General features: G+C 37.2%; 1 protein-coding gene across 3 annotated transcripts; it reads left to right on the top strand.

Moving 5' to 3' along the window:
• The first annotated feature begins 729 nt into the window (after window positions 1–729).
• Window positions 730–20,686, top strand: LOC108179107 (uncharacterized). 3 transcript variants are annotated; one of them, XM_009306955.5, is made up of 18 exons: window positions 730–1,007; window positions 1,220–1,271; window positions 1,372–1,398; window positions 3,712–4,119; window positions 5,393–5,782; window positions 5,867–5,938; window positions 11,243–11,635; window positions 11,725–12,129; window positions 12,230–12,319; window positions 14,411–14,791; window positions 14,873–14,953; window positions 15,521–15,646; window positions 15,723–15,907; window positions 16,546–16,703; window positions 18,669–18,914; window positions 19,117–19,279; window positions 19,474–19,576; window positions 20,105–20,686. In XM_009306955.5, the coding sequence occupies exons 2-18, from the start codon at window positions 1,223–1,225 to the stop codon at window positions 20,209–20,211; spliced, it is 3,384 nt and encodes a 1,127-aa protein (XP_009305230.1). In that variant the 5' UTR covers window positions 730–1,007; window positions 1,220–1,222; the 3' UTR covers window positions 20,212–20,686. The 3 variants fall into 3 exon arrangements, 2 of the variants coding, with proteins under 2 accessions (XP_009305230.1, XP_021336108.1); XM_021480433.3 differs by lacking the exon at window positions 14,873–14,953 and having other exon boundaries at window positions 940–1,007; XR_012388234.1 differs by lacking the exons at window positions 14,411–14,791; window positions 14,873–14,953; window positions 15,521–15,646; ... (4 more) ...; window positions 19,474–19,576; window positions 20,105–20,686 and adding an exon at window positions 13,771–13,961 and having other exon boundaries at window positions 940–1,007; window positions 12,230–12,997.
• Window positions 20,687–21,310: the final 624 nt, after the last annotated feature.

Raw genomic sequence — 21,310 nt, 5'->3', positions numbered from 1 at the left:
ACAAATCTAAATAGTTAGACACAAAATATTAATCTGAGCTGACAGAAACAAAAACAGCTGGAAGTAGCCAAGAGCATACTTATTATTATTATTATTATTATTATTATTATTATTATTATTATTATTATTATTATTCAGTCACAAGACACTGCCAAACAGTCAAACATAGTGACAATAAAGATATTTTTTTAATGGATATAAATGTTAACCCTGAAAAAAAATTGTTTTGTATTTTGTAGTTCAAATAAGTTAAAACATCTATTTAAATTAAATTCAAATTAAACCAGGAGCCATTTTCAGATCTCTTGTAAATTCAGATAAATATTTTGAAGCCAGAGTATGTATAGCAGTCGGAAATAACGATAAATGGGCATATATTTGTCCCCTAATCCACAACGCAACAAATTAAACAAAAACGAAGGTCACTCAGTCATTTCATGCACTCTCTGGGGCCCCCTCCTGGCCACTGGGCCCTAAGCAGCCGCTTAGTTCGCTTATGCCTTGGGCCATCTCTGTGTATGTCCGAATTCATTGTTTGTTTGCACACCAATCTTGATCTTTCTTGACAACTTCTCCAGTAATCTAAAAATGGACTAACGTATATATTTTTTGAATATATCAATGATTACACTTAATATTACAGACATCAAAGTAATTAGTAATTGTATTTCCAGTCACCTCTGCCTCACTCACTGGGGGTTTTATGGTATGATACGCTGCTTTGGAAAAACTGCTCAACAATTCAAGCTTGTTTTCATTCCATTATGTGAGCATGCTCTAAAACAACTGAAAGAATGTCTTTCTAAATGTATGTGCTCACAAGGAAACGATCAGCTTAAATAAGAAAGATCTTCATGTCACAAGAAAGAAAACTGGTTTCCAATATTGTTTTAAAAGTACTCCGGTTCCAGTAAAGCTCCACCCACAGGTATTAATACCGTGATTGTGAGGTTTGCAGTTGATCCTCATCTCTGTGTTGAGTTTCTGAAGTTCTGCTCTCATCTCAGGTAAAGGCTTTCCACCTGATTTTAGTCAATTTCACTCTAATGAATGTAATAGGTATTACTTCGTAACATGACGTGTATTTGATTTATTTACTTTTTTTATTTAGTAATGTGCAATAAGCAAACAAATACAATTAAAATAATTAATAAACATGTAATGTGTAAATACAATGCAATAATACATGAATAAATTTGTTGTATATGTGTGTGAGCAGGTGATGATCATGATGAAGTTTCTGATCTCGCTTTGTGTGCTGCTGATTAATGGTGAGTTATTTATTATCTGTCAAGTAAATCATTTGATATAATTAGGTAGGTTGACTGGATTTTTCTTAATATTAATCATGCCATATTGTTTATTCAACAGGTGCAATAATCAATGGACAAACAACAGGTGATTTTTTATTTTTTTTTATCTAACCCCTCACACTCCCACCACCCAATCTTACTTTTTTAAATGATTTTAAACAAATGTAATAATTCAGTGAAATAACTTACCTATTGATATGACACCTTTTTATTTTAGGACATTTTAGGAGTCCTACACATTTTATTCGTTGTTAACTTAGAAGAGAAAGCTTCAATTTCATTATTAAATCAAGCTCAATGTATTTGGATTTTTTCACATTATTTCACATTTTTCATATTTTTTCACATTAATCCACATTAATTTTTTGTAACAACATCTACCTGTCTGTCTGTCTGTCTGTCTGTATACCTACCTACCTACCTACCTACCTACCTACCTACCTTCCTATCTATCTATCTATCTATCTATCTATCTATCTATCTATCTATCTATCTATCTATCTATCTATCTATCTATCTATCTATCTATCTATCTATCTATCTGTCTGTCTGTCTGTCTGTCTGTCTGTCTGTCTGTCTGTCTGTCTGTCTGTCTGTCTGTCTGTCTGTCTGTCTGTCTGTCTGTCTGTCTGTCTGTCTGTCTATCTATCTATCTATCTATCTATCTATCTATCTATCCAGGGCTTGACATTAACTTTTTTGATCACCAGTCACTGTGGCCAGCGGATTTCCACCATTACTAGCCATTCGCCATATTCACTAGCCACAATTTGTTGTTGGGAAAATATATTTCACAATTATAAATTTGACTTTGGCATGCTAAAATGACTTGCTTTAGTTTTTATGTTATGTCCTCATGCCGCCTCGTTCATGTTACTTTTTTGTGTTAGTTTGTTGTGTTTTAACTTGCTCAGTGAGGATGAGCAAATGGGCTGGGTCGCATTGCAATTAGTTTTTATTTCACATGAATTTTCAGGGGTCAAAATTAAAGATTTACCGAATTTATCTCTGACCACACCAAAAATAAGTAAATAATTAGCCATAAAATTTAAATAATATGTCAAAACAAGCAAAATATAGCTGTGTACATGCTCTTTTAATTCAGCAAAACCTTTCTAAAAAGAAATTTGACATTTAAAAAAAGAACTATTGTCATGTATCTAAAGTATGCACAGTAATCTGCCCTGGCTAAATGGCCCAGATCACCAGTGAACTACACATAAATGGGAAGTTGATCTCATATTACAGCAATGTAATTGTTAAAAAAAAAAAAAAAAAAGGTGATACAACGATATTAACAAAAATAACTGTAAGTAAAAGAAAGCAGGTGAAACACCGTGTGTGATAATGAAATGATGATCACGTGCACATGGTTAATATAGGCCTGTTTATAATCTGTTCAGAAGAATAATTGAAATAAGTGAAAGCAGCAACCGCTACAGCTTATATATTTTGTAAAAGTCTGGAGCTGTTGAAAGCAGCAGGACTGTGGGTACACGATCATCACTTTTTATCTAGTCTGTTTACAAGAGAACTGATTGCACCAGTTGTGTTTCGTAGGCACGGTTGCTTCATGCAAGTAAAAGGGTGCGTGCACGCTTTTGAACAGTCGTGCGTATCACATCACCTGTGCACCAAGTGATCTTCCGCTCATTTGGTATGCATCTGCTTTCTTTTGCTTGCTGTCTGTCTGTCTGTCTAACTGTATGTCTGTCTGTCTGTCTACCTACCTACCTACCTACCTACCTACCTACCTACCTACCTACCTACCTACCTATCTATCTATCTATCTATCTATCTATCTATCTATCTATCTATCTATCTATCTATCTATCTATCTATCTATCTATCCATCCGCCTGCCTGCCTGCCTGTCTGTCTGTCTGTCTGTCTGTCTATCTCTCTGTCTCTCTGTCTGTCTCTCTATCCACCCACCCATCCGTCCATCCGTCCAACAGTCTATCTATCTATCTGTCTATCTATCTAACAGTTATGCCTATGTATATTTATGTGTGTCACCTCTGTACTGTATAAATAGATTGGTCTTAATGGGCAAAGTCACATGTGGAAAGATCAATGCTGACACCAGAACAGTAGCTTTGTCTTCGCCTGCTGGTCAAAGCAGGAACAGCAAAATCAGAATCACATTATCAGTGTATATAAACAGCCATTGTAGTATACTTTGAAAGAAATGTTTCCTGTGGTATTAAAATAAATGTAATACTGATTTTTAATGGCATAAACATACTGTATAAGGATGCACTTATAGGTGAACTCAAATACTATAATCCAGTCTTAGTGTGATATTCCAATATGTTGTCTCTTTATGAATACACTTCTGTTTGTTAAATAGTAAAGTACTGTAATGGATTATTCTTTTTGTGTCATTATTCTCTCAGTAATTACAACTTCCAGCTTTGATCCATGCTATGATTATAACATTACTGATGACTCCTGGAGAAACATACAGCAAAGCCCATATCAGTACTACACTGAACATGATGACACTCTTATTGAATGGAGCGGCTGGTATCGGCTGTATCTGAGTGGACAAAGTGCCCAGATGTCTGAGTGGTGTGTGAGTAATATGGGCTGTGGTGGTTACACTGGACTGTATCTCAACGGTTCTCATCCAACACTTGAGGATGGAGTGGCGACCCGTGATGTCGTGGGAAGTCATATATGGTATAATCAGTGTGGGAGCTACAGATCCACGTCCATCCAAGTTAAAGCCTGTCCTGGAGATTATTACGTCTATGAACTCGTCAAGCCAGATCTGTCAATCTACAGGCCTTCATACTGTGCAGGTGCAGCTTTTCATTGTTTTCATTAAACTCTTTTCATTGTCTACTTATTATACAGAACTAAGCTATTATATATTTAAATAATTTGCTTAGTAAAATCAACATCGTTAAATTAGTTAGAATAAGTGGTGTGTGCAGTCAGTTAATCAAATATCATGGTGTTTATAGGCACACAGACACACTCCCAACTCAATAACAACAGTTTTCTTTCTTTAATTTCTGATTTTCTTTAAAATGGCTTGACACACAGCTGCTTTGTATGCATTTTAAAAATGACACCGATACATTTTTCACAGTAAATTACATTAGTGTCACTTTACAGGATTTAAACAGGACTGTTAAATTTAACACATATCCAGAATTGTATTGTGAAATTAAGGCAGGCATCCTCATTAAAGCAAATTGATGGAAAAATGGCTATATCTTTTGCACGCTAGTTATAGGAATTCAAACACTAATAATATTTTATTCAACATAGAAATGCATACACATTAACATCAGTCCCGTAGTCAGCCTGGTGAAACGGGTGGTTCTTTTTTCTCAAAAAGTGGACCTTTTTGCAGTTATTCGCCTTATTTTCTATTTAATTATGAGATTCAAATACATTTAAGCACTGTTTTAGCTGGATTAGCTTGTCTGATAGCCACATGTTTAGATGTCCCAAAAATAATCTCTAGATTTAAAATGAACACATATAAAAAATACTTATTTTTAAAATACAAATTTACTAGATCATGTATTATTAGAAAACAAAGAACCTGTTTTTTTTTTTTTTTTTTTTTTCTTGAAAAAAGAAGTCTTGTCATTTATTAGGCAAATTACAAATAACAAACTGGCCAACGCATTCAACTTTACACAGTCAGAATTTGGCCATTTAAATAATGATAATAATAATGAATTTTACATTGTTTTTGTGTTGGGTTATTTTGACTATTTATTATGGCATAGCAGTCAAAATAGGACAAATGAGCTCATTTATGAGACAAATTCTGGACCTTTGTGAGTGAGGGATGGGTCTTTTGAACCATCCAAACCCTCCTGGCTATGGGCATGAACATTTATGCTAGTACAGGCACTTTAATTTATACTGTATTTATAATTAGTACCTCACAGTAATTTATTGTGAATGTTCACAGTACCTTACTGTGAAAGTAAAGCAATTATTAGCCAGTATCTTACTGTAAATTTAAGAACAAATATTTTACAGTCTATAGAGAACTTGTTCCTCACCATATGACAATAATACTATAAATCTTGAATCTTTACTCCATGACAGTTGCTTTCCCAAGCATCAGCAGTGACCCCTGCTACAACTATGAGTCTCTGGATCGCCCTTGGAGAGCCAACAATGAAAGTGGAGATTACTTGTGTGATGAATCTTTAACCTGGAGTGGCTGGTACAGGCTTTTCTACTATGGAATGAACATCCAGATGCCAGAGACCTGTGCTACTGGATTCAGCTGCAACACATACATGAATTTGGTACTCGATGGTCCTCACCCTCAGATAGAGGATGGAGTGGTGATCAGAGAGGTTTGTGGTAGTTATTATTGGAGCGGCTGCTGTGTGTACAAGACAAACCCCATCAGAGTGAAAGCCTGTCCAGGAAATTACTATGTCTATGAACTAGTAAATCCACACAACTGGTGCTCAGGATACTGCACAGGTACCCCAAAATCTCATTTTAAATATGCATTAAATACTTTTTTAAAAATGATTTTAGTCATGATTTTTTTTGTTTGTTTTTTAGATGTCAGCAGCATTTCACAGGTGGATTCAACAGTAAGTCCAGAAGTAATGATTGGACCCAGCATCACCATGAGTAGGTTTTAAACATAATTAAAATCATATTTATAAAAAATTCATTAAAAAAAGTTTATTATTACACAGTAATGTTTTGTACGAAATATTTAAAGGGCACCTATGATGAAAATCATCTTTTTTAAAGTGTCAACAGTCCTATTGAAGTGAAATAAAGACAATAAGTCTCTTTTTTAACATTTCCTGACATTAAAATAGCATACAAATCACTCCCATTTTGAGGCTGACTGCAACATGACGCAAGAGTGTGGTTTCCTCGCCTACCGATTTGATTGACAGCTACGTATTTACACGTCTCTGTAGTAACACGTATAATCATATCAACAAGACAGGGCGTGCGCAAAGCAACAGGGAATAAAAAGATCTGTTCAGTTCACTAGGATCATCAATCATCATCAAATGCAATCAAGATGAGTTTTACAAGTTTAAAATGTTTTAAAAACAATTAATTACAGCGATTTACTTCAGCCTTTCTTCATCTCCACAGTCCCGTCACAGTACAATTATAAAAGAAGATGCTTTAATCCCGGTTTGTGAACGTTAAATCAGGTTTATTTTCTATATTGACATAACAGATATCCATACAGCAGTGGATATTAACCTGTATCCTGTCACATGTGTGTGCAAAACAATGCAAAGCTGAATGTGCGTGCTGTGTGTGCTTTGTAACAACATTGCGTGTGTGACTCATTGTTGCAAATCCACAACAAATGCATCAAACACGCATTGGTAAAGTTCTTACTGTAGTATTTCTCACAAACATTACATGAGATCTGCTTTCTTCATGCCTGTCTGTTGTCTGAGGCAGCCGAGAGCGGAGACTGAGGATTACTGAAAGGCACGTGGGAATGTTGGGCAGGGAGGACTAGCATTAAAGGAACAGTCCACAAAAACAGAAACAAGCTCTTTAGAGCTAAAAATCACAACTTTTGAAATCAATAATAAATAATCTGATGGGTGTTTTGAGCTGAAACTTTACAGACACGTTCTAGAAACACAAAATACTCTTAAATATGGAAAAAGGGGTAACCTAGGTGCCCTTTGAGACACAATCTGATAATTATTACTGTTTCAAATTTGTGCTTGTGAAGCTTAACAATAGCTCTGTTTCCAAAGATGCAGATTAAACTTATGAGCAAAACTGGAATACTGCATTAAAACATTAGCAAATAGGCAGCATGGTGGCTCAGTGGTTAGCACTGTGACCTTACAGCAAGAAGGCTGCTGGTTTGAGTCCCGGCTGGGTCAGTTGTCATTTTTGTGTGGAGTTCGCAAAGACAGGCAGTATAGGTGAATTGAATAAACTTAATTTCCCAGTACTGGGTTGCGGCTGAAAGGCCATCAGCTGTGTAAAACATGCTGAAATAGTTAGCAGTTCATTCTGCTGTGGCGACTTCTGAAATCGAGACTAAGCCAAATGAAAATGAATGAATAAACATTTGCAAATAATGCACCATTCAAGAGTTTACACTTAGCTCATGATGATTGATTATAAAGCTTGCTTGGCATGCTGTCCCAGGAGAGAACCCTGAGCGCATAAGATGCTCGAGCCTGGGGCTACCTCCTATTTGCAAGACGAGAGGGGAGTTTGAGCTCAGGTAGATCTTGAGAACTTCCCTGCTGTAGTAGCTAATGTACAGATAGTGATTGCTCTTAAGAGATAACTACTTACTAGGAGCATGTCTATGATATCGATTTGAATTAGTCATTTAACTTAAGTTAAGTGTTTTTTGGCGGTAGGAGGAACCCAGGGGAAACCCACGCGAGCACGGGGAGAACGTGTAAACTTCGCACAGAAACGTCTGCTAACTTGGTAAGGACTAGAACCAGTGACGTTCTTCCTGTGAGGCAACAGTGCCAACCACCCATCTAGGAAAGGAGGAGGAGTAGGGGTGGAAGGGGGAATTCTTCAAAACGAAGATGGCTGTGATATGGAGCTTAGGGTATTTATAGTGGCTAATGAATCTTCTGATTAGTGAATCATAAATTGAATAATGCGGGACCGGCTGCAAGCAATCATAAGCACATGATCCTCTCGAAATTAGTTTATAAATAATCTTTACTTAGGGCCTACTCACACTATGCTATCTGAACCGTGCCCAGGCCCGTTTCCCGAATCGTTTGAGAAGTGTGAGTGCTCTGACACGGTTCACTTGGCTGGCCCTGGCCCGGTTGGAATAGGTGTGGTTCACTTGGGCTTTGGCACGGTAAAACGCGCCAAAGCCCGAATCTGAAAGCGAGACGTGACTTTTAAGGGGCTGTTTTATATGTGTTTATTAATCATTCTTACTGTTCAATGAATGCAAACTGCCATAGTTTATTAAAGACGCAAACCCCTTACTGCACAACAACTGCACGCCTTCAGCAAACCTCCTCATTCCAGCAGCACAAGACATTATGATCGTTTTTGAGCGTCAAAAGTGGCGGATCTGTTCTGCGAAATATTTCACTGTGTGTCACCGCATATCAAACGACTTAAACAATATAACTAGAGAAATCTCCACTGCTGAGCAAGATCGCTTACTGAACAGCCCATGATTGATGACAAGCGTGCCCAGGCTCGATTGTAATGTGAGTGCGGGCCAGCGGGGGAGACGGGAGGCAGGACAAGCGTGCTTTGGCCCGGTTCAAGGCAACCGTACATAGTGTGAGTATTCCCTTATAGTCAAATAGAAAAAAAAAATCTCTCATCCTGATTGTGAAAATTTCTACATTTTGAAAAATTTTAATTGATAGGGTATAGGAAAAGCCACTGTGGGTGTTTTTATATAGTATATAACATGCAAACAAAAGACAAAGACAAACGAACGTGCAGTGACCTTTTGAGGGCAGCACGGTGGTGCAGTGGGTAGCACAATCATCTCACAACAAGAAGGTCACTGGTTTGAGCCTCGGCTGGGTCAGTTGGCATTTCTGTGTGGATTTTGCATGTGCTCCCCATGTTAACGTGGGTTTCCTCCAGGAGCTCCGGTTTCCTCCACAAGTCCAAAGACATGTGGTATAGGTGAATTGGGTAAGCTAAATTGGCCGTAGTGAATAATTATGTATGGGTGTTTCCCAGCACTGGGTTGCAGCTGGAAGGGCATCAACTGTGTAAAAACATATGCTGGATAAGTTGGCGGTTTATTAAGCTGTGGCGATCCTTGATTAATAAAGGGACTAAGCCGAAGGAAAATTAATGAATAATACCAATAATAATGCTGAACCACTGTTGTAACGGAAGGTCTGACACAGAGGGATCCATTTGCAGTATATTTATTAAACAGAGTTTAATAATAAACAGCACACAGATGTTAAGCGTGTGCGAACTCACATAAAACACAGTTGCAGTTAGTGGAAGGGCTGGCGGCTGGCAAACACAGGGTGAGTAATCAGGCATGGGTCAAAGGCAGGCGGCGAGGATCAAAGTCAGGATGCAGGCTATAGTTCAGGGCAGGCGGCAGGCAACACAGAGTCGAAAATACAGTCCAAGGTTGTCAACGGGAAAGCAGGCAATGATCAGGAAAAGCTCAGTACTGTTATCCGGGGCAGACTTCGCACTGAACTGTAGTGAGCGTGTGGCTTAAATAGGTAAGTGTGGGTCGTTATCGGGATGAGGAACAGGTGTGTGTACTTGTCAGTTTAAGTGGATGATGTAATGTCTAGAAGTCCGGTGATGATGACCTCTGCTGGCCAGAGAGGGGAATGACTGGGGCCGAGTCAGTGACAACTGAGATGACGGACTTAGGGCCCTATCATACACCCGGCGCAGTGTGGCGCAATAGTCTTTTGGTAGGTTTAGCTTGGCGCAAGAGTCGTTTTGAGGCGTTGCGCTACGCTGTTTAAATAGCAAATGCATTAGCGCTCATTTGTGTGCCCATAGGCGTTCTGGTCTAAAAAGAAAGGCGTTCTGAGGCTGGCGCGTCGCTATTTTGAGAAACTATAATAGATTTTTTTTATTAGACCCAAACAAACCCGGTCTAAACTCTGGCGCATAGTTGCGCCTCGCTTACGCACTGCTTAATACGCACAAGAGAGCAATAGGCAAATATCTTTACATATGAAAAAATGTAAATATTAAGGATATATATAGGATATAATAAGAATAGATATAGAATATAAATATAAAGGATTAAAATATTACAAAACATTATTTTCTAGCCTATATAAATATGAAAAATCACTGCTTTCATGCCTTCTTCATCTCGGGAGGCTTTTTCAGTTCATTCATAACAATTTGCTTTTGTATAATGTTATTATTATTAGCAGTATTATTTATTATATCCATATTTATATTTGTTTTATTAAAAACAAGCTTAGATTTGTCCACCTGTCAGGTTTTAGACCATATGGGGCACAGCATGTGTTTTAGGATATAACTCAGGTTTTTGACCACATTTTGTTAATATTGTTCATTTATTCGTTTGCTGGAAATTAGAACTGAATTTAGAAATAGTTTTGAAACAAATATTTGCGCTTAACAAACGCAATTAATTATTTATAGACTAATTGATGTCTGTGTGTAAAGGTTTCCCTATCCAAGAGCGAATGTGAAAGTAGACCATTCATCTCTCATTCTCATGCAGTAGATGCTCTGTTGAACAGTTTTCTGTAAAAAAAAAAAAAAAAAAAAAAAACTGTCTACTGTTTGCTTGTGAAATGCTTATTTTTTCCACTTAGACTTAGGCTCTTGGCGCGACGCAGCTGGGTCTTAAAGGGAATGGGAGATGAGACTCTAATTGGTTTATTCTCAAAACACACCTATAACTCATTAAGAAAATAAACTCAGCCCTTTTAGCCCATGCGCCTTGGCGCAAGGCAGATTTCCCGTCTTTAAATTAGCAAAAACGCCTCCTGACATGCCCTGAAAGTGTTTGCGCCCTGCGTTTTGCGCTCTGCGCATGGACCGTCAAAATAGAACCCTTAGTCTGCAGCATTTTAGAATGAGTAAAACAAAATTCCAGATGTTTTACAATGTTCTGAAAATGCTGCTTTGTCCATTAATGCATCCCATCATGCTCATTTATATCATCACAAGTTCTGTTCAAACTAAATCACATGACTTTTTTGATGCACATTCTGAAATTTATTTGGTAAATGTGTTTCTATAATATAATATATGTTTATGGACATTTTTTTCTTGTTGGGAAAAATACGCTGATCCTGATGTTATGTGCATAAGTTTGTAATGCACAAAAAAAAATGTTTGCACATCTTGCTGTTTCCGTTAAGCATTTTGTATGCAATATTGTAAAATGCACATAGAAAGAGGTTGATGTAAACATATCAACTGAAAAATAATTTGCTTTGATGCTTATTAACACAGATTATGACCAGTGCAGTAACTACAACACACTAGACAACGACTGGAGGAGCACACTCAATACCTGGTATATGTATGGCCAAGCAAATGGACATGATGACACACTTATAGAATGGGACGGCTGGTACAGACTCTTCATTGATGGATCGAGTGCTCAGATGCCTGAATGGTGTGCCTCTTATATGTCATGTGGAGGATTTACTTCTCTGTGGCTTCATGGATCTCATCCTCAGCTAGAAGATGGAGTTGTTACACGAGACGTTTATGGCTCCCATAATTATCAGTGCAGTCACTACAGATCTGACCCAATCCAAGTTAAAGCTTGTCCTGGAGATTATTATGTCTACAAGTTTACCAGACCAACAGTTTCAATCCCAGCTCCTGTATATTGTGCAGGTATAGTAATTATTTTTTATCATAGAATGGTGCTATATATATTAGAATAATCTGCAATATATAATGCTCTCTTTCTGTTTTTATGACAGTATCTTTCACCACCCCAAGTGTCGACCCCTGCTACAACTACACCAGCCTGGATGAGCCTTGGAGATCCACTGATAACTCTTATTTTTATTATAATTATTACTACTATAGCATGTGTGACTATAATGTGGAGTGGAATGGCTGGTACAGGCTGTTTGACAACAATCAGAGTACTCAGATGCCAGAATCGTGTGTAAATCCATACATGTGCGGCTCTTATAACCCAATGTGGCTCAATGGATCTCACCCAGAGCTGGAAGATGGAGTGGTCCTCCGCCAGGTCTGTGTTTCTGGATGGAGTGGCTGCTGTGCTTACACATCTGAGCCTATAAGAGTCAAAGCCTGTCCTGGAGATTATTATGTGTATGAGTTTGTTAAGCCAATGTTTTGTGGAGCTTACTGTATAGGTGAGTATATACTCATATGCAGTTTAGCCAGTTATAATTCTATAAACAAATATAAACATGTTTATTTCTGAAATTGATAAGACAATGTTCTTAATACCAGAGGCAACAAATCAGTCCAGCACATCAGTGTCCACATCAACAGAGTTCATCCCACTCTTCGAATTCGATATTCTACCAACCACAACCCCTGGTAAAGTATTGACCTGCTTCCTTTTATTTTAATTATTTTCAGAAAAACGTAGTCTTTCCTAAGTTTGTTATTATGTTCCATTACAAAATGAGAGCTGTAAAATCTAAATGATCTTCTCCTGAAATATGAAATAAATTCAGCCCCAGGCTCATTCTGAAAATGTACCTCTATATACATTTTTTGAGAGCGCCAAAAATGTCCCAGGAGCTATGTTTTTTTCTCCAGTTTTTGCTTTTGCGAATTCAGCAGAGGCTGCTGTGTATGCTTTTAGAGTGCCATTCGTGCCTGCTGTTCTCTCGTAAATCCACCAGAGGCTGCTGTATACTGACTGATCATACTGACTGACTGACCCACCCTCCTCCTTCCCTAAACCCAACCAATAGTATTTTCAAAAGCACCGATTGATCTGCCCAGCCCCATCCCTAAACCCAACCGACAGTTTTAAAAAGCAGTCCAGAAAAAGAAAAGCCCTCGCCTGATTTTTATCACGTTTTCAGATTTTACCACATTCTCACCCTGTTATTTACTTGTTTATTTTATTTTTGGGATTTTTTTTTTGTTTTTGTTTCACTGTTCCTCACTGGACTTGAAACCCGTTGTTGTGGTCAACTCTGTGTATCTCAAGTCCGTCGACGTACATGGCGAGTAACTGGATAAACTGGTAACAGCAGGAAAATCGTAGGGATAAGGCTAAATGGGATACAGCTGTGGCTACTGGGCATGCACACATCAGTACATCAGTAATTATCATTTTTGCAATACTCGCCAAACGTATTCCTCTATGGTCAGCATCCTATAGACTTTAGCTACAAATAGGGTGTGAATTGCAGGGGGTTTGGACCCCCTAACTAACGCTTGATCCTCCCTGAAGGACGTCAAAACAACCCAAGCTCATTCAGAAAACGTACTTCTATATTCATTTCTTGAGAGAGCCAAATATGTCCCAGGAGCTACATTTTTTTTTTTTTTTTTTGCAGTTTTTTTTTCGTGAATCCACCAGAGACTGCTGTGTAGGCTTTTTGAGATCTCAAATTTCTCTTGCGAGTGCCTTTCGTGCCTGCTGTTCTCACATAAATCCACCAGAGGCCGCTGTCAACTGACTGTTTAACTGACTGAAAGACTGACTGGCCGATTGACTGACCCACCCTCCTCCTTCCCTAAATCCAACCAATAGTATTTTTAAAAGCACCAATTGACCCACCCATTTTCCCTAAACCCAACTGACAGTTTTAAAAAGCATAACAGAAAAAGAAAAGCCCTCGCCTGATTTTACAACATTCTCGCTCTGTTATTTACTTGTTTATTTTATTTTTTGGATTCTATTTTTGTCTTACCTGCTTTCTGGAACCGTTACTCATTGGACTCAAAACCCGTCGTCATGGTCAACTCCGCTCTGCGTTTTAAGTCCGTGGACGTACATGGCGAGCTACTGGACAAACTGGTAACAGCAGGAAAGTCATCCATACGAAAGTAAGCGGTCAGCCAGTAAGAGGGTAAAGGAATGGCATCATATCGCCCTGTAGAATTTGTTCTAAAAATGAAATGCAGCCATATATACCTCTGGCTACATAATTTGCGATTTCCAGAAACCTATATAGCGCTATGTTTTCAGAATGAGCCTATGTTAAATAAATAACACAGCCCTTTAATTCCAAGAAATAGTTCACTATGATCCGTTTAAAAAAAAAAAAAAAAAGTTAACACTTAAAATTGATAATATAAATATACATTTGATGAATCAGGCGACATGGTCGCTTGTTTGAGTCCTGATTTGGTCAGTTGGCATTTCTGTGTGGAGTTTGCATGTTTTCCCCATGTTGGCATGGGTTTCCTCCGGGTGCTCTGGTTTCCCCCACAGTCCAAACACATGTGCTATAGGTGAATTGATTAACTAAATAGGCCGTAGTGTATGAGTTCCTACTTCTGGGTTGCAGCTGGAAGGCCATCCGCTGTGTAAAACATATGCTGGATAAGTTGGCGGTTCATTCCGCTGTGGCACCCCCTCATGAATAAAGGGACTAGGCAGAAAGAAAATGAATGAATTAATGAATGTTCAGGAATATTTATTTCTCTAAATTTTAATTTCAACAGCTCCCCCTGTTGACCCCTGCTACAACTACAATGTACTGGATGACCCATGGAGAGCCACCAGCAATCAAAACTCCTCTCAGTCAATGTGTGACAGTGCGGTGAGCTGGAGCGGCTGGTACCGTCTCTTCATTAATGGTCAGAGTGTTCAGATGCCAGACACATGTGTTGATGAGAATAGCTGCGGCACTAATGCTCCACTGTGGCTGAGCGGAGGACATCCAACACTTGAGGATGGAGTAGTCACTAGAGATGTCTGCGGACACTGGAACAACGACTGCTGCTATTTCCAGTCCAATCCCATTCAAGTCAAAGCCTGTCCTGGAGGTTTTTATGTCTATGAGTTTGTGAGGCCGACCACCTGCAATTTAGCATACTGTGCAGGTACTGGACACACATTTAACTCTGCCTTCTGTTTATGTTAGAGATGATGGCTTTCTGTCTGACATTTATTTGTGTTTCTAGATGTGAGGTTTAACACTAGCTATACAACTGACACACCAGAGACGACCACAACAGAAACATCAGCTGAAATTATAATATCTGGTAATGTGCTGTATCACAATCTGCAGTACTAATGCTCAGATTAAAATACTTTGAATGTCACAATCTAAATATATCTGAAATAAAAGTACAAAACCTGTCACTGAGGAATTTCCTTTTCAAACGTTCTACATTTGTACCTTAAAGGTACAAACAATTACAAATGCACACATGTTAGTACCTAAAATGCACAGAAGTTAACCCTGAAGGCACACAAACTGTAGCTTTATGGAACAAATATTCAATTCCTTTATTTTTATTTCTAAAGCGCTTTTTAAAATGTTAATTATGTTGAAGCAGCTTAACAAATGCTCCTGTAAGATACACAAGTCTAGCTTTTGAAAAGGTACCACCCTAGTGACAGAGATCTGCACCATTTTTTTTCTGAGACTGTATAGGGAGAACAGTAGCGGTCAAGCATATACATCTGCAAATATTCAGTTTATAATAAACTTATTAAAATATATAATTATTATATTTATTTATTTAAGATTAGCAAAAATAAATAAAAAATCTGGTCTAATGGTCTGTTAGAAAAACTTAAATATATTAATAATATTGTCCTTCCAGATGACAGAAACCCCTGTTCTGAACTCAACTGCTCCAAAGAGGAAAGGTGTGGGATGAAAAATGGTGTTTATGGCTGTTTATGTAACAAAGGCCACCAAAAACAGCGAGCAGCTCAAGACTCCTTTGGTTAGTGTGTGATTCTACAGTCAAATGTGAAATAAAAGGTGTTTTTGTGTCATTAATGATCATGTTTTTCTCTCAGATTTCAATGAGACCTGTGAGAGCAGCTCTGGCTCCATGTCTGTGTCTCGCTGTCAGCTTTTTGAAGCTGGTTTTTCAGCTGAGCACTTACACCTCAATGACCCCAGCTGCAGAGGAACCGTCCAGAACGGCAGAGTGGAGTTTAACTTCGACAACGATCAACACATCTGCGGCACAAATCTTGTGGTATGATCAACTACCTGTGGGTTAAATCTGATTTTATACTTCTGGCCTGTTGAATGCTTGATTCTGATTGGCTGATCATTCTAAGGTGTGCTATTATTTTCAAAGAAACAAACAGTATTGAAGAGGTTCAGGCAGGCTTGGCCCACATTACAGCTAAACAGAATGATTTTAGTTATTTCACAGTGTAAGAGAAGGCTTTGGATAAGCTGTTTAAGACACTAGTCTTACATAAAGCAGCAGTTTGAGAACAAAAACCTGACAAATGTCTTAAATACAGTTCTCTTTATGTCATGGCCACATTACCACTTTGCGTGTACATTGTACATGTACAAATCCATTGGCCTGTCATCAACTATTCTTACATACACACCATGCAAATGTTCATAGTGACATCTGTGTAGTCTCCAGTCAGTAAAAGGTTATGAAAATGAGCCAAATAATAGACGGGGTCAGACGTGCATATAAACCTCTCAAAGTCTTTTATTCTGTGATGAAGAGTGCCAAACAACATGCTACAAAAAACACTGACCCTTTTGCCCACATTCTCCACCAATAATATATAACACACCATTATTTCACTTGATAACTGGTGTTACTCTCTGATATGAAATAAAACAATGTATATGTGTTGTCTGCAGGCCAACGGCAGCCACTTCATCTACAGTAACTATATTGTGGGGACGCCGGGAACAGAAGGTCTCATCAGCAGAGTGAGAATCCTGAAGCTTTCTTTCAGCTGTGTTTATCCTCAAACACAAACACTTTCCATGAGCGCGGAGATCAACCCACTGCAGAGGTGCCACAACACACTCATTCTGCTTTATTATTGCTGTAGTTTGACAATTTAGACCATGTCACAGACTTTAGTTGTTCAAACGAAATATTTAGTACTGTGTAATTGTACTGGCAGCACTGTTCATTGCGGTTAATTCTCTTAGAAATAGTCAAACCTCTAACGACACAAAACTTGCACAAATTTCTTTAAAAAAAACTGAAAAGAGAATAAGACAAAAAAAATGTAATCTGATTCACACATCATTACTGCTCTATTTACTGTAGATCTTTCGCATGGACATTGGAAGCAAAAAAAATAATAATAAAAAAAGCTTCATAGTGCACTTTTAACATTTTTTTGTGACATTTCAAATGCAGCTGTGGCTCATGACGACAACTGTCGGTGACCTATGGAAAGCGGAATCTACGTTACTTCTTCAAAGCTTGTCAAAACAAAAATATAGGTTGCATTAATGGTTTTAATTTATAGTATACTATGCTGTTTATTAAGAAAGGTATATGTAGAGTAAATGACATGGGCCTAGAACATTTCTGCAGCAAAGTTATTATAGTTAACGAAAAGGAATGAAAAAACGAAAACTAAAATGTAAAATAATTGTCGTTAACTGAAGTAAAAATAAAAACGAAAAAAGAAAAAACTAGAACTGAAACAAAACGAAACGAAAAAAACACGAAAACGAAACGAAAAAAAAAAAAACTAGAACTGACTGAAACTGTACTATTTACATACAAAACTAACTGAAACTAGCTGCAAAAACAGAATAGTAACTAAATAGCAAAAAACCTTCTTCGTTTTCGTCTTTATAAATGTATTTAATACACAATCTTCTTGTAAGCCTTTTAGAAGTAAATCTATTTACTCCGCGCTGCAGGTGTTTGAGCCGTGCAGCACCTCAGAGTCTAGTCCTGCAGCCACTGGCCAGATCATGCCGGTTCTCCTCGAGTCAGTCCTCGCTGTTGCTCCCGCGACAAAAACAACGAGCGGAAATGACAGCATCACGGTGACAGCAATAAATACAGAGACTTAAAACTATTATTTTAACACATTTAAGCCCAGTAATGCGTTTTATCTCTGTATGGCGATCAAGAATGAATCTTTTTAACCGGATCTTCTAAGTGACCTGGTTGAACTAGTTCACCAAATCAAACTGAATCATTTGAAATGATTCACGTCTCCAGTAAGCACTTATCCACAAACTACTTTTTACAAACCTAATACCCCCTTCTGACTCTAAATATTCCAATATATACTCTTATTTAGTTGCACTAAGATCAAATTAAGAAGTGGTGAACCGATAATACTGACAGCCTGCTGTGACTGAACTAAACTTGATCAACAGCACTGCGGGTAAACCAAGGGCCTAAATGAGAGGATTAAAATTTAATAAAAGGTAAAACAATTATATATATATATATATATATATATATATATATATATATATATATATATATATATATATATATATATATATATATATATATATATATATATATATATATATATAAATTATTATTTTACTATTATTATTAGCATTTTATTAGTTGTTTTGTTTAATTCTTGATCATATTTGTAAAGAAAACATTCAGTATAGGACCTATATGTGCCGTTTACATATATTTCAATTTATATGGAAAATGAGTGTATGTTTTTACTGAAGCTAATAGTTTTTTTTTTTGTTTGTTTGTTTTTTGGAATATGAAAATGAGAGGGTCACACTGCATTGGTCTTAAATGTATTTATTGGTTTTGTCCAGCCAATATAATGGTTCTCTGATGCCCATGCTCTTAAGAATGTGGTAAAGAAAATATTGCTAAATATAAACAACAATTTAAGGAGTTTATGGTAGAACTAATCTTTTAAATACAAAAATTACTGCATAAAATAAATGTGAGATTATTCCTTTGAACAATAATACATGTATTAAGCATAAACTAATCTTAACATCTGTGTCCATTATTTAAACAGCACCGTGCACAAGGTCCTCCCCAGTGGTGAAGGGGTTTATCAGGTGCGGATGGTCCCGTATGTGGATGAAGAGTTCACTCAGCCCTTCACTGGTAGAGTGGATGCAGAGCTGGACCAGGAGATGCATGTGGAGGTTGGTGTTGAGGGGGTCGACAGCCGCCAGTTTGCCCTGGTGATGGACACGTGTTGGGCTACACCTGTGAATGACCCTGATTACAGTCTCCGCTGGGACCTCATCATTGACGAGTAAAGACTTCTCTGTTCATTAAACATTGATCTGATGTTTAAAATCTACTTCTGAATAAATAATAATTCATGTCACTTCTAGATCTCTCTGATAATTGTATATTTTTAATATTTAAGAACTAAAGCACTAGATGAATGAATGCACTTGAATGCATGTGATGAAATTATTTGGTTTGTTTATTGTGGTTGTTGATCTCGTCAGGTGTCCCAATCCTGAGGACGACACAGTGAAGCTGCTGCAGAACGGCGTCTCCACAAGCAGCCGTTTCTCCTTCAGGATGTTCATCTTCACTGCAAACTCCACTAAGCTTTACCTGCACTGTGCTGTTCACCTTTGCCTTCTGTCCAGCGGACAATGCTCAACAGTGAGTTTAAAAACCCAAATCTTTCAGAATCTTCCACCAGAAATGTTATGGTGTTGAGGTGTAATGATGAAGGCTGTTAAACATGTTTGTTCTGCCCTCTGCTGGGGATTTGGTGCACTCCTGTTGGTTTTGTGTTTGTTCAGTGATGTTTATCAGGGATTTGCACAGCTGGATTTGACTCTTTTCTCTTCTAGAGCTGTGACTCTGGAGAGCAGCGGAGAGAGCGCAGGGCTCTGGATCTCCATGACAGTGCGTCACTATCTATGGGTCCTCTAGTGTGGTCTGGAGGAAACACAGGTCAGCTTTTCACATGTCTGAATGCAGTGTTGGGGAAGCGGTTCTGAAACAAGTTAAAGTGTCTAAACTACTATTAAACTAACCTTCTGAAAAAAAAGTTACTATCTAAAAGTAGTAGGCTTCATTAGTTAATGCATTTAGGAACATGAACTAATAATGAATTAATTTAATTAATTTTGGTTTATCTTGAATATTTATTTTGGTAAAAAGTTTATAAAATTAAAGTAAGGTTGTACTTTAGATTAAACTAAAATAAAAATAAAAATGCAAATGCAAAATACAAATCGCAAATGCACAAGCCCAGTAGGATTTTCTCCCCCTCCACTATTGGAGTATGTGATCTTGTAAAATTAAGGTTTAGATCATTGCAGGTTCACAAAACGAAATATAGCTCAGCTACTGTTAAACTTCTGAAGCTGCAGTTACACTAATTTTTGATCTACATGTCGAGCTGCTCCTCAACACTGTTTGATTCAGCTGTAAATAATCTTTTATTTCATCAGACTGACTGATATTCTCTGTTCACAGATGTTCAGTTTCTCCCAGACCAAGTGACGGTTTCTGAGGCTTCTTGTCTGTGTGCTTCTCTGGTGCTGTTGTTCATTCCTCTGATGAGTTTCTTCACCCTGTCCTAGTTTACTGACACAGAAAGTGCAACATTTAGTTTGGTTTATTTTAATGGATGTGGAACTGGCTGTGCATGGTGTTTCATAAATATCATTTAACAATAGTTTACACTAGTACTGCACTAATACTGTATGAATTAATTCATGCTTAACTTATATTTTTGATTGATTTTTTTTTTTTTTGTCAAATCTGCAAATTCAGAATCAGCATTCGGATGAAATTTGTGAGCACTTAATTCAGTGATATTCCTGACAATATTCACAAATATGTCTGTGCAGTCATAGAGGAATATCTGTTTGTCTCTAGCAGTGATGACTGCATGGTTTCATAAATAATCATGAAAAAAATCTATGCTTTTTATTGAATTATTTAGCATTTTTGTGTTAAAGTGATGTATTTAACGATTGAATCTTGATTTGAAATCTTACCACAGATCTGCTGAAACAAAATAATTGTTTTGATAAAATCGTCAACTAAGCCTTACATGTCTGGAATGTGTGGCATTTATGAACATCTTACAGGGTTGCTTATTGTGTGTTCAGTCTTGCGCCTCATAACACATCTCAAAATCCTCATGTCAGTATGTCTATAGTGACTTGCATTATATTTTACATCATAATCTGAAATATTATTTATTTTATTTATTTAGATTTTATATTGATATCAGCCTCAATTTTTTTATTATCTGAGGATCTCAACTTGTGATTAGCTTAAATTAGTTTTTCTTGTTTTAGATGTAAGAAGTTTATGACTGTTGAATCTCAATCAAGTGTAAAAGATCCACTTGGGATTGGCAGCTTTGGTAACTTGAGAATGGAATCCAGTCTGCTGGTTTACTGAAAGTCTTGTATAAAGCCGACCTGAGTAAACCTGACTATCAAGTTAGGCTAAAATGAGAAAACACAGAAAACAAAAGAAGAGTTTAAAAATAAATTTAATTTCTGTAGACTAGAAATATATATATATATATATATATATATATATATATATATATATATATATATATATATATATATATAATAATTTATTTTAAAAAATTCGGGCAATTCATTATAGGTTCATTTTATTTAAAAAATATATATTCAACTAGAGCGGCCAGGTAGAAGG

This window comes from Danio rerio, chromosome 12 (genome assembly GCF_049306965.1).
Source record: "Danio rerio strain Tuebingen ecotype United States chromosome 12, GRCz12tu, whole genome shotgun sequence".
NCBI lineage: Eukaryota > Metazoa > Chordata > Actinopteri > Cypriniformes > Danionidae > Danio > Danio rerio.
Note: the sequence above shows the minus strand (reverse complement) of the source record. Positions and strands in the feature narration are given on the sequence as shown.